The sequence below is a fragment of the Anolis sagrei genome, chromosome 1, assembly GCF_037176765.1.
Source record: "Anolis sagrei isolate rAnoSag1 chromosome 1, rAnoSag1.mat, whole genome shotgun sequence".
Lineage (NCBI taxonomy): Eukaryota > Metazoa > Chordata > Lepidosauria > Squamata > Dactyloidae > Anolis > Anolis sagrei.
In genome coordinates this window covers 281,915,057-281,926,486 of record NC_090021.1, presented here as the reverse complement: position 1 = coordinate 281,926,486, position 11,430 = coordinate 281,915,057, and the positions used below count along the sequence as shown (strand labels likewise).

The 11,430-nt window shown below is 40.8% G+C and overlaps 1 protein-coding gene across 1 annotated transcript; it reads left to right on the top strand.

Moving 5' to 3' along the window:
* Positions 1–2,196: 2,196 nt before the first annotated feature.
* Positions 2,197–10,849, top strand: LOC132767434 (retinol dehydrogenase 12-like). The gene is made up of 7 exons (XM_060762440.2): positions 2,197–2,317; positions 3,128–3,246; positions 6,105–6,260; positions 8,191–8,295; positions 9,124–9,333; positions 9,814–10,003; positions 10,457–10,849. The coding sequence occupies exons 1-7, from the start codon at positions 2,232–2,234 to the stop codon at positions 10,557–10,559; spliced, it is 969 nt and encodes a 322-aa protein (XP_060618423.2). The 5' UTR covers positions 2,197–2,231; the 3' UTR covers positions 10,560–10,849.
* The last annotated feature ends 581 nt before the right edge of the window (positions 10,850–11,430 follow it).

Here is an 11,430-nt window from a genome sequence, read left to right as displayed (position 1 = left end):
AATCCAATAGGCCTTTATTAGCATATATAGCAAGACAGTATAAAATACAGTATAAATTATAAAAAGGAAACTTCACATTTGCTATACGTTCAGTTTACAGACTTCATTCAGGAATCTGGCCACTGAAAGGCAACGGTTAAAACCGTGGCAGTTTAAAAACATAATTACTTTGCCTGAATCAGTATGGTTTTTCAAAGAATCTAGAATTTGTGTTAGTAAGCTAGATCTTGGTTCCTGGTAAAGTGGGCAGTGCAGAAGAATAAGCGGGATGGAATCTTATCAAAGCTTCTTATTGCTCAGTAGACAGTTGAGTCTTCTCTATGGCAGTGGTTCTCAACCTGTGGGTCCCCAGATGTTTTGGCCTTCAACTCCCAGAAATCCTAACAGCTGGTAAACTGACTTTGTTTTCTGGAATTGTAGGCCAAAACATCTGGGGACCCACAGGTTTAGAACCACTGCTCTATGGTGCAGAGATGGCATAATATTCAATCTAGCCAGCATGTAGGCTCTCCTGTGTGAGGGGATAGTGAGCGCAGCTTGTTGTTGTTGTTGTTCATTCATTCAGTCGCTTCCGACTCTTTGTGATCTCATGGACCCACCCACGCCAGAGCTCCCTGTCGGCCATCACCACCCCCAACTCATTCAAGGTCAAGCCAGTCACTTCAAGGATACAGTTTATCCATCTTGCCCTTAGTGGTCCCCACTTCCTTTTTCCTTCCATTTTCCATAGCATAATTGTGTTCTCTAAGCTTTTCTGTCTTCTCATTATGTGTCCAAAATACTTCATGTTTGCCTCTACTATCCTTTCCTCCAATGAGCAGTTAGACTTTATTTCCTGAAGTATGGACTAGTTGGATCTTCTTGTGGTCCAAACCACTCTCAGAACTTTTCTCCAACAGTAGGTTCTTGTGGGTTTTTTCGGGCTATATGGCTATGTTCTAGAGGCATTTTCTCCTGACATTTCGCCTGCATCCATGGCAAGCATCCTCAGAGGTAGTGAGGTCTGTTGGAATTAGACTACCTCACTACCTCTGAGGATGCTTGCCATAGATGCAGGCGAAACGTCAGGAGAAAATGCCTCTAGAACATGGCCATATAGCCCGAAAAAACCCACAAGAACCTAGTGATTCCAGCCATGAAAGCCTTCGACAATACATCTTCTCCAACAGTTCAAAAACGTCTATTTTCCTTCGCTCAGCCTTCCCTATGGTCCAGCTCTCACATCCGTAGGTTACTATGGGGAATATCATTGCTTTTACTATGCAGATCTTTGCCAGCGTGATGTCTCTACTCTTCATTATTTTATCGAGATTGGTCATTGCTCTCCTCCCAAGAAGTAAGCGTTTTCTGATTTTCTGGCTGCAGAAAATCTGCAGTAATCTTTGCACCTAGAAATACAAAGTCTGTCTCTTCCTCTACGTTTTCTCCCTCTATTTGCCAGTTATCAACCAGTCTGGGTTTTTTTAATGTTTAACTGCAACCCAGCTTTTGCACTTTCTACTTTCACCTTGGTTAGAAGGCTCCTCAGCTCCTCCTCTCTTTCCGCCATCAAAGTGGTATCATCTGCATATCTAAGGTTGTTAATGTTTCTTCCAGTGAGTGCAGTAGATACAGCAGTGTAGATGGGACCTAAACGATAAGCATTGGACTGTATTTTGTAAGAAGGTAAGAAATTGGAAATGCTGGAGTGCTACAAAACACTGCATTGCATAAAAATGTCTGTAACAGATCAGCCAACGCTCTCAACAAATGAAATATGAGTTCTAATGCATCAATATTGTGCCTTGACCCAATTTATACTACATGTACATACAGAGATGATGTACCTAGATTATGAAATCTCTGTATTAAACAGCATGCCTGCCATATATAGCATTGATGAAAGCCAATATGCGGAGACATACCCTGTTAGTCAATGTATAAAATAAATATATAAAACTTTGCAAAGCCGCGTGTTTCTTGCTTTCTTCTAGAAAGAGCCAAGGAGGAGACCCTGCCACGCCTCCCTGCGCCCATTGCAGAATAAAGGCCGCGTTCGCTCTTTGCCGGAATTTTGAGTTGTCCGCTCGTAGCCTCCCTCTTTGGCGTCCTGGGCCAAAGAGGGAGGCTGGGCCAATCCGGTGCGGTGGCGCTCTTCCTCCCTTGCCTGGCCCCGCCCCCTGCCAGTGGCCCCGCCCCCAAAGCATGTTCCAAAAGCGTCCTCCGGACCGAGGCGCGCGGCAGGAGCCGAGATGCAGGACTGCCTGGGCTGCGCGCTCGCGCTGGGCCTCGCGCTCGCCCTCCCGCTGCTGGTGCTCCTGGCCGCGCCTCGCTTCAGGTTTGTAGCGGGACCTCTTTCCATCCTCCACTCGGGACTTTTATGGGGTGACACGCTGGGTACATCCACACTTTGGAATTAATGCAATCTAACATCGCGTTCACAGCCGTGGCTCAGTGCTCTGGGATCCTGCAGGTGTCTCAACAAACTGCAGCTGCCAGGAGTTCCATAGCCAAGGGGCAATCACTGAGAAGGCCCTCTCTCCCGTTCTCTCCAATCGCACATATGACAATGGTGGGACCGAGAGCAGGGCCTCTCCGGAGGATCTTAGTTTCTGTGGTGGTTCATAGAGGGAGATACGTTTCGATAGGTAAACTGGGCTGGGGCCATTTAGGGCTTTATAGGCCAAAGCCAGCACTTTGAATTGTGCTCAGTAGCAAACTGGCAACCAGTGGAGCTGATGTAACATAGAAGTTGTATGCTCCCAGTACGCCGCCCCAGTTATTAACCTGGCTGCCTCTTGTTGGACTATTTGAAGCTTCTGAACAGTCTTCAAAGGCAACCCCGCGTAGTCTATCCTGGATGTTATGAGAGCGTGGACCACTGTAGCCAAGTCTGACTTGCCAAGGTATGGGCGCAACTGGCACACAAATTTTAATTGTGTGAAAGCCCCCCTCACCGCAAGCTGAGGTCCGAGGCTCAGCAATGAGTCCAGGAGAACTCACAAGCTGCAAACCTGCGCCTTAAAGGGGAGTGTAACCCCATCCAGCACAGGCTGTAGCCCTATATCCTGTTTGGCCTTGCGACTGACCAGGAGGACCTTTGTCTTGTCTGGATTCAACTCCTATGATTCTGTCTTTTTTAAAATAGGAAGTATATTGCAGGAGGCAAATGTACGTCTACAGCGAAGATGAACGGGAAGGTTGTAGTGATCACGGGAGCCAACACAGGCATCGGGAAGGTGACTGCCAAAGACCTTGCAGGAAGAGGCAAGTTGTTCATCCCCACCCCTCAGAGGTTATTCCCTGTAACAAAGGTTAATCAAGAAATACAAAATAAAAGTGTAAAGTGTAAATACAGCTGTGGCCCTCATTATAGCTCTAACTTTTTTTTTCAAGGAACAGTTTTTGCTATTTCTAAATAGTAAAATAATGTATTATGATCAAATTTCAATGTTACCTTATATGTGTATGTGTGTGTAAGGGGGTGCCCCCCCCCCCTCTATATATATATCAAATACCTTTCTGGAAACTCCAAAACCATCCTACATTTACTTAAGACAAGGTTGAACAAAGCATTACCTTGGGTCCACACTATAATCTACAGCAAGTCTCCATTTTGGGGAAAGGTATCTTGTAACTGGTGGTGATGAATCTTTCCTAGAAGGTATCACAAGGAGCAGTTCACTATCTCATAATATAGAGTCCCATACATTTGGCCTTACATGGGTCCCTGTTTTACAACCCTGAAGTGACTTTCTGGCCCCTTCTGTATTTTCTCATATTTATGGCAGTTCAGGCAGCCCACTGGAATTTCCCAGAGCAGAAAGCGGGTTCTTTCCCTTCTCTACTCCTAATGGAAGTTCTTTTCCCTCAAACAAGGCACACTAGAAGCCTGCACTCAGAGCATTTCTTTCTGTCCCACTGTTTCTTTGTGCTTGAAAACAGAGGTTTTCCTGCTCAGCAATTGTCAGTTTTGCAGAATGGAACAATGCAGTGTCAATGCAGAGGTTTTGCTCTGCTTTCCACTGGCATCTTTTGGTCTAACAAAGGAACATTTTCGGTAGATAAGACAAGTGTCTGTCCTTCACCATCGGCTTCACGTCCCCCAGCTTGTTTGCATGATTGAGGCTGTCATTTTGCAAAGGAAAGATTCGGAATCTCATATACTAATAGAAAATGTATTCTTAGTGTGTGAATCCTTATGTCACCAAAAGTTATACCTCCACCAACAGTGACATAGGATGTGAATGTGCTCAGTAGCCATGCAATGGGAACAGATAGGAGGAGGAGACAGAAACTGTCAGGATTTGTAATGAAAATAAAGTATACCATTGTATTGTCGAAGGCTTTCATGGCCAGAATCACTGGGTTGTTGTGAGTTTTCCAAACTGTATGGCCATGCTCCAGAAGCATTCTCTCCTGACGTTTTGCCTGCATCTATGGCAGGCATCCTCAGAGGTTGTGAGGTCTGTTGGAAACTAGGAAAATGGGGTTTATATATCTGTGAAATGTCCAGGGTAGGAGAAAGAACTGTCTGTTTTAACATAGGTAAGAATGTTTCAATTGACCACCTTGATTAGCGCTTAATGGCCTGGCAGTTTCAAGGTCTGGCTTCTTCCTGCCTGGAGGAATCTCCCACCCTGGACATTCCACGGATATATAAATCCCAGTTTCCAACAGATCTCACAACCTCTAAGGATGCCATAGATCAAGGATGCAAATTGTCAGGAGAGAATGTTCTGGAACATGGCCATACAGCCCGGAAAACTCACAGCAACCCAAAGTATGTCAACATATCCAGGTTCTAATTTCAGAGTAAGAAGGATAAGGCAAATTTCAGAAGATGATAAAACTAGAGTGCAATGCAATGAGTGATTGGTCATATCTAGGATAAAAGTGGAACAGCTAGCACAATGACTGTGGGTAAGTGTTTACAATGGTATTGTTGATAATCATTACGGATAAAGAAAAAGAGAGATCTATGTGAGAGAATTGCTGTGAAGATTTCTGAGGGGATGAGAAAGCAAAAGGATTTTGTACAGAGCTTTGTGTATATACAGTATATTGCCGAAACTGCAAGATAAAATCCTTCCTGATTGTGGAAAGAAACCTCTTCTGTCCTTGCTTGTGTTTGCTGTTCTAATCAGGTACCACCAGATTACTAGGATACTTAGAAAACTTCATTTGCATATAGATTGAGTACAACACATTTTTCTAACAAAAACTTGGGATGCTATTTGTCTCAAACTCTTGAACCACAGAACACTGTGTTGCAAATCAAGCTTGTCAATATTTCATAAAATTATATTACAGTATCAAAGAAAAGTGGAGAATGTATGGTCCTACAAGTGTTGTCGGAGTACAACTTCCATCAGTCTTAATCATCTTAACCAGAGATAAGGAATAGTGAGAGCTGCAAATCATCATGTGCTGAGCAATATATTTTCTGTCCTTCATTTCAAGTTGATACATGTACTATGAGCTCTTTTAAGTTAGGTTGTCATGTGGTTGTTTGTACGTAGAACCGTCCAGCAGACAGTAAAACATGCTCTTTATTTGAAGGGTTTCCCAATCAAAGCCTGATTTTAAAATGAAGCCTTAAAGTTGCCCATCAAAATTAGCTCCAGGGGAGCAAACCCAGCAAGCACATGTGGTCATCGCCTTCCTGAGCCCCAGGTGGTGCAATGAATTAAATCCTTGTGCTGGCAGGATTGCTAACTGACAGATTGGTGGTTCAAATCCGGAAAGAGCAGGTTGAGCTCCCTCTGCCAGCTCCAGCTCCCCATGTGGGGACATGAGATAAGCCTCTCGCAAGGATGGTAAAAATCATACACCTGGGCGTCGCCTGGGCAATGCCAATTCCCTCACACCAGAAGTGACTTGCAGTTTCTCAAGTCTCTCCTGACACACAAAAAATCGCCTTCCTCGCTTGGATGAGGTTATTTTCACCTTGCTTAAACAATACATGTTTTGTTCCACTTTTGCATCCCTACATATAAAGTAGCACACAATGTTTTATAAAAGTTTTTTCTTTCTTTTTAGGATATGTAACTGACCAATCTATCTCTGAGCTACACTGTTTCCATCATACGCATTTAATTTTTTTCTACATTGCCCTATTATAGGTGCCAGAGTCATTCTTGCTTGCAGGGATATGGTAAAAGCAGAGGCTGCAGCCAGTGAAATCCGGACCAAGACAGGGAACCAACAAGTCATTGCAAAGAAATTAGATTTGGCAGATACCAAATCCATCCGAGAATTTGCTAAGAATTTCTTGGAAGGTATATCAGAGATGCACTCTTTGTATCGATCCTTTGTATGTCTGTTTCTATCTGATACTGTATATCAATAGAAGATATAGCTGAATAAGGGTATGAGCAATTGTAGAGGTCATTTCTTGCTTGAACTTATGTTGTATTTTATTTTATTAAAATAATTTTATTAATTATGTTAAAACAACACAAAAACACTATTATACAATATACTAAAGTCCAAAACTAATAAAAAGAATAAAAAAGAAAAAAGAGGAAAAAAAGGGAAAAAGAAAAACGTTGTTGACTTGTGTTCTTCCTTCTTTTTCCCTTTGAAATCTCATATCACTATAAGTCAAAAATAAAACTTTTCCTCAGTTTTATAAACAGTTTATCATTGATCTTCTTATTTGCCAACTTATGTTGTATTTTAAACCATGGAGAGATTTAGTTTTGATATAAAGGTACTGGTGTGTGCGTGTGCGAAAAATTAAACCACAAGATTTCTGAAACACAGGATATATCAAACCATCAGTCAAAGATCCACTGGGTGTTGGTATATGTGCATTTATTTATTTTAAATATTTGATTATAGGCTTATATTTATTCAACTGAACACAGACATCTTGTAGCACTGCTAAACTTCTGTTTTTAATGTCTTCAGTAAATCTGTTTTTCATGATGTGGCATTTATGATCAATCTATGAACTAGTTGTAACCAAATGCTTATACAATCTTGTTTTTTTTCCTCTGGAGCTGCTATTGTTGACTTCAAAAATACACATTCAAATGAACTCAGTAACAGTGACAATACAAAGTAACCAGTGTATAACTCATGTGAAAACTGATTGAAGCTAAGTTGATAGAAAGTGCATTAGTCAAATTGCTAATTATAATGGCAAAGGGTCAGCATGAATCGGATGTCTCACTTTCAACCCCCCCCCCTCCCAAACAAAAGTCTTGACTGTGGTCCTATAATTATACATTGCACTATGTAACACAATTTTTGTTCCTGGGTTATAAATGTCTTTTTGTAATTGGTTTTATCATAAAAACATAAAAAAGATTTATTAAACTGTAAAAAGTTTATTTCTGTGTGACATGTTACAGCACATTTTGCTATAGATTTTCAATGAATATCTCATAGAGTCTCAACCAATTCAGCATAGTTTGTGGCAGCCACAAAACAAAGTTTCTGGAGTATAACAACTACTTTCAAAGTAAGTCCTGTACAATTTAACAAGAAAGAACACTTTCAAACCACAAACTGATTTTGCAACATAGTGTTATCCATAGCACTAGTTGAAACATGGTTTATTTATCCCCATATTTTATCTTCTCTCATTTACAATTTGCAGACCTCTTGCATGTAATAAAAGGAATAATCTTTGTAGCAGGTGAATAATAAGTTGAACATTAGGTAACTATTCAAATCTTGCAAGTGTCAAGATTGAGAGCAGTGTCTCAACCAAAGCTTCTTAACCTTTTTTTGAGAGAGAGAGAGAGAGAAGGAAAAGAAGAGATACAGATGCATAAGAAAGGAAGGCAGGTGACCTCAGCATATAGTTATGGCTTGGGGTCCCAACTCATACTTTAAGAAGCTTTGGTCTAGACCAGCAACAATAGACCTGAAAAATAATGAAACTCTGCAATGTAATTTTTTTGGCCTTCACTTCCTGCTTTTAGCTCAATGGTAGTCAATATAGAAAGATCCATTTAAATATAGGACTTTGCCAAAACTCACTTTGGAATTCAATCTGGTATATACTACCCAAGTCCCATTACTTTTGGCCAGTCGTGAGGAATGATGGGAATAGTAGTTCATCAAACCTGGGTGGTCACCAGTTCTACAACTCTGCTTTCGAGGAAATAAGAGCTGCAGATCCTGTGGCTATCGATAGTTGTGAGATTTTCTTTTAGGCTTCCCCCTTTTTAATGTGTCCTGTGTTGTTTCTTGCAGAAGAGAAAGAACTTCATATCCTCATTAATAATGCTGGAGTTATGATGTGCCCCTATTCCAAGACAGTGGATGGCTTTGAAATGCAGTTTGGAGTCAATCACCTTGGTAAAGTTCTGAAAAAATGTGTTGAGTGAATGGCTTTGTTCTTTCACCAAAACAGATTCCCCTCATTAGTACAGAACAATCTCCCTCAATCTGTGAGGTAGACATTCTTTAATGTACCGTGAAATAGTGAACCCGATTAAAATAAATAACTTCTGCCAGAAGGCCCTGGAAGAACTAGAAAATTTCATATTTTGTGGGATGTGGGTAGTCAAAACCTGTCTCATGGGTATGGGGTCATGTTCTAATGTGGGGTGCCTGTCTCCTCACTTGCTGCCATACAATGACAAGGCGACGTTACTGTGGAAACTATTATGCCTAGAGTTAATCATGTGGAAGAATAGCTTAAGATAGTGTGCTTGGTCCACAAGCTCTTCTTCAAATGGGCCAGTCCAGCTAATCAGAAGCTCAGTGGTTTGGGGTGTTGTGTAGTTTCTGGGTTGTATGGCTGTGTTCAGTGATTAGGCTTTGATATATTTATAGTGCTCAGTAGGATGAGTCCAATACTATATTGTGGGTTTTTAATTCCTGTGTCTTACTCCTTATTGTATACATCAGTTTAGCTTAGTATTGTTGGGAACAAAAGGCTCACACATTCCCGCACACACAGTGACAATTGCGTCTGATTCACTATACTTAAAAAAAGAAAGAAATGTATAACCACCTTTGTTTTATAACCCAAGATTGCTTTTCAACCCCATATAACATCTCTTAGAAATCCTCAGTTTTTCACTAGTGCAATGTACAGATATATTTGGGATGTAAGCCTGGTTTCTTCCAGACCTAAACAGTTTTATTGTATCCAAAATCTTATCATTTCCCTCTTTGTAGGGCCCTTTCTTTTAACTTTTCTACTGATTGAGTGCCTGAAGCAATCTGCACCATCTCGAATAGTCAACGTGTCCTCCTGGTCTCATCGCAGCGGGAGGATTGACTTTGAGAACCTCCAAGGCGAGAAGAGCTATAACCGGAGCCAGGCCTACTCCCACAGCAAGCTGGCGAATATCCTTTTTACCCGGGAGCTGGCCAGACGATTGCAAGGTGAGCTGGAAACCTGCAGTGGTCACTTGTTCACTATCTCTCAAAGAACAATAGCCTTACTTTGCAAAACATAGTCTTAATTGTGGAAAACAGGGATCTGGGGAGAATTGCTTTATGAGGTTTAAAGTATGATATTTCTTTTCTAGCTTCCATTGTTCCTCATTTCAAATAGACCTGCAAAGCTTGACTGGAGCTAAGGTTGCCAGACTGATTGCAAACCTGGGCTCCTGTTGCTGTAATTTTGTCTTCTGTCTGTTTTGTCTTCTGTCTGCTATAACAGGCTGTGTTTTTTAAATTTAATTTTAGTTGTTAAGTCATAATTTGTGTTTATATGTTGGGTTGTTAAATTTTGTTAGTATGGATGTATTGTTGTTGTATGGTATCTAAAGCTGCTGAGAGAGTGTAAGAGCACCCTTTTTGCTTTTGCCAGAATGAGGTTTCTTTTTAGTAATGTTTGCATGCATCATTCCTTTCCCATAGGCACCAGAGTTACAGCCAATGCTTTGCATCCAGGCCCTGTTGCCTCTGAACTGGGCCGTCACTCCACTATATTGATTATTTTGGGGAAAATGTTGACCTTCTTTTTGAAGACACCTCAGGAAGGAGCCCAGACTAGTGTCTACTGTGCAGTGGCAGAGGAGCTGGAGTCAGTGAGTGGGAAATATTTCAGGTAACTTGAGGTTTAAAGACTGGCCCTGGATTCAAAGAGAGAAACAGATTTAAAGAGGAAAAAGAATGATCACTGATGTGCTTCTTCAGTCAGTTCTTGCAGTCAATGAAAACCGTTTAAGCATTTTGAAAGGAAGATTAAGCAGCATACAGCCATTATTTTATAAACACTTTGGTATCAGTGTGACGCTAAAGTTAGATTTCTCCTATATCACAGGGAGCCAGGCCTAGTTTGAATTTGCTAATTATGCTTTGATTTTTGATATTGCTGTTTTTAAATTGTTTTAAATTGTTTTAAAATTGTGTTAGATTTTAGCCATTCTTGTAAGCTGCTCCGAGCCCTAGGGGAGTGGCGGCATATAAGTTTGAACAATTAATAAAATAAATAAATAAATAAATAAATAAGTAATGCTATCTAAATTTCCTAATGCAAACTTTTCCCTTTCTGTCACAGTGACTGTAAACCAGCCTACGTATGGCCTCAAGGACATGATGATGAAACAGCAAGGAAGCTCTGGGATGTCAGTTGTGAACTCTTAGGCATCCAGTGGGACTGAATAGTGGATGGCCCTTATCTCTGGCAGAGCTGAAGGCCAAATATCTCATGCTCACTCAATACAAAGGAAAACCAAAACGTTTAAAGATTTAGAGATTTAGGGATGTTTCTGTTTGAGTTTGTGCACAAGATGCTTGTTTCTAACTGAATAATAATGTCTTTTGCAGTTTAAGGCACAAAGTAAAAAAATTATATCTATGGCCTTTCTCATCCACTGTGGAGACTTTTTAGAGAAAGCTGTTTGAGTATGTTTAACCAAAATAAAGGGACTATTTCTTGCAACTTGCAAAACTTTTGCTGGTATGCTTTTCAAACCCAACACGTCTGTAGGTAGGGAATATTTTCTCTGATTTTTTGTTAGGTCCCATCGATGAAGAATTTTATCTCTAATGGGCAAATGATCAAAGCTTAATTTTTTCTTGAGAAACAGGCAAGATCTGCAGAAAGTAAGGAGCCAGAGGGAAAATGGCCAAGGTTGGAGCTGACTTCAGGGGTCAGAGGTTTCCTGCATCTGTTGTTGGCATTCTTTAACCCATAAAGAGCAGATTTCTTCAATAAAGGATAATGCTTACAGTAGCTGTAGCATTTATTAGAAGTGTTTACATGATTTTAATATATTGTAAGCCACTTTGAGTCCTGTGAGGGAGAAAAGTGCGATATAAATGGGATATAAATAAAGATTATAATCATCATCATTAAGAAGAAAGCTGGGAGTCTTAAGTCTACGTATTAGAGTAATGTGGGCTGTGTTCCCTTAGGGGAGATCACAGATAAGTTTGAGTGCATGCTAAAACCAGCGACACGGAGATCTTATCCAATCTCTTTGCTCACATCTAGAATTCTGAGAATTTATCACATTGAGAGATAATATT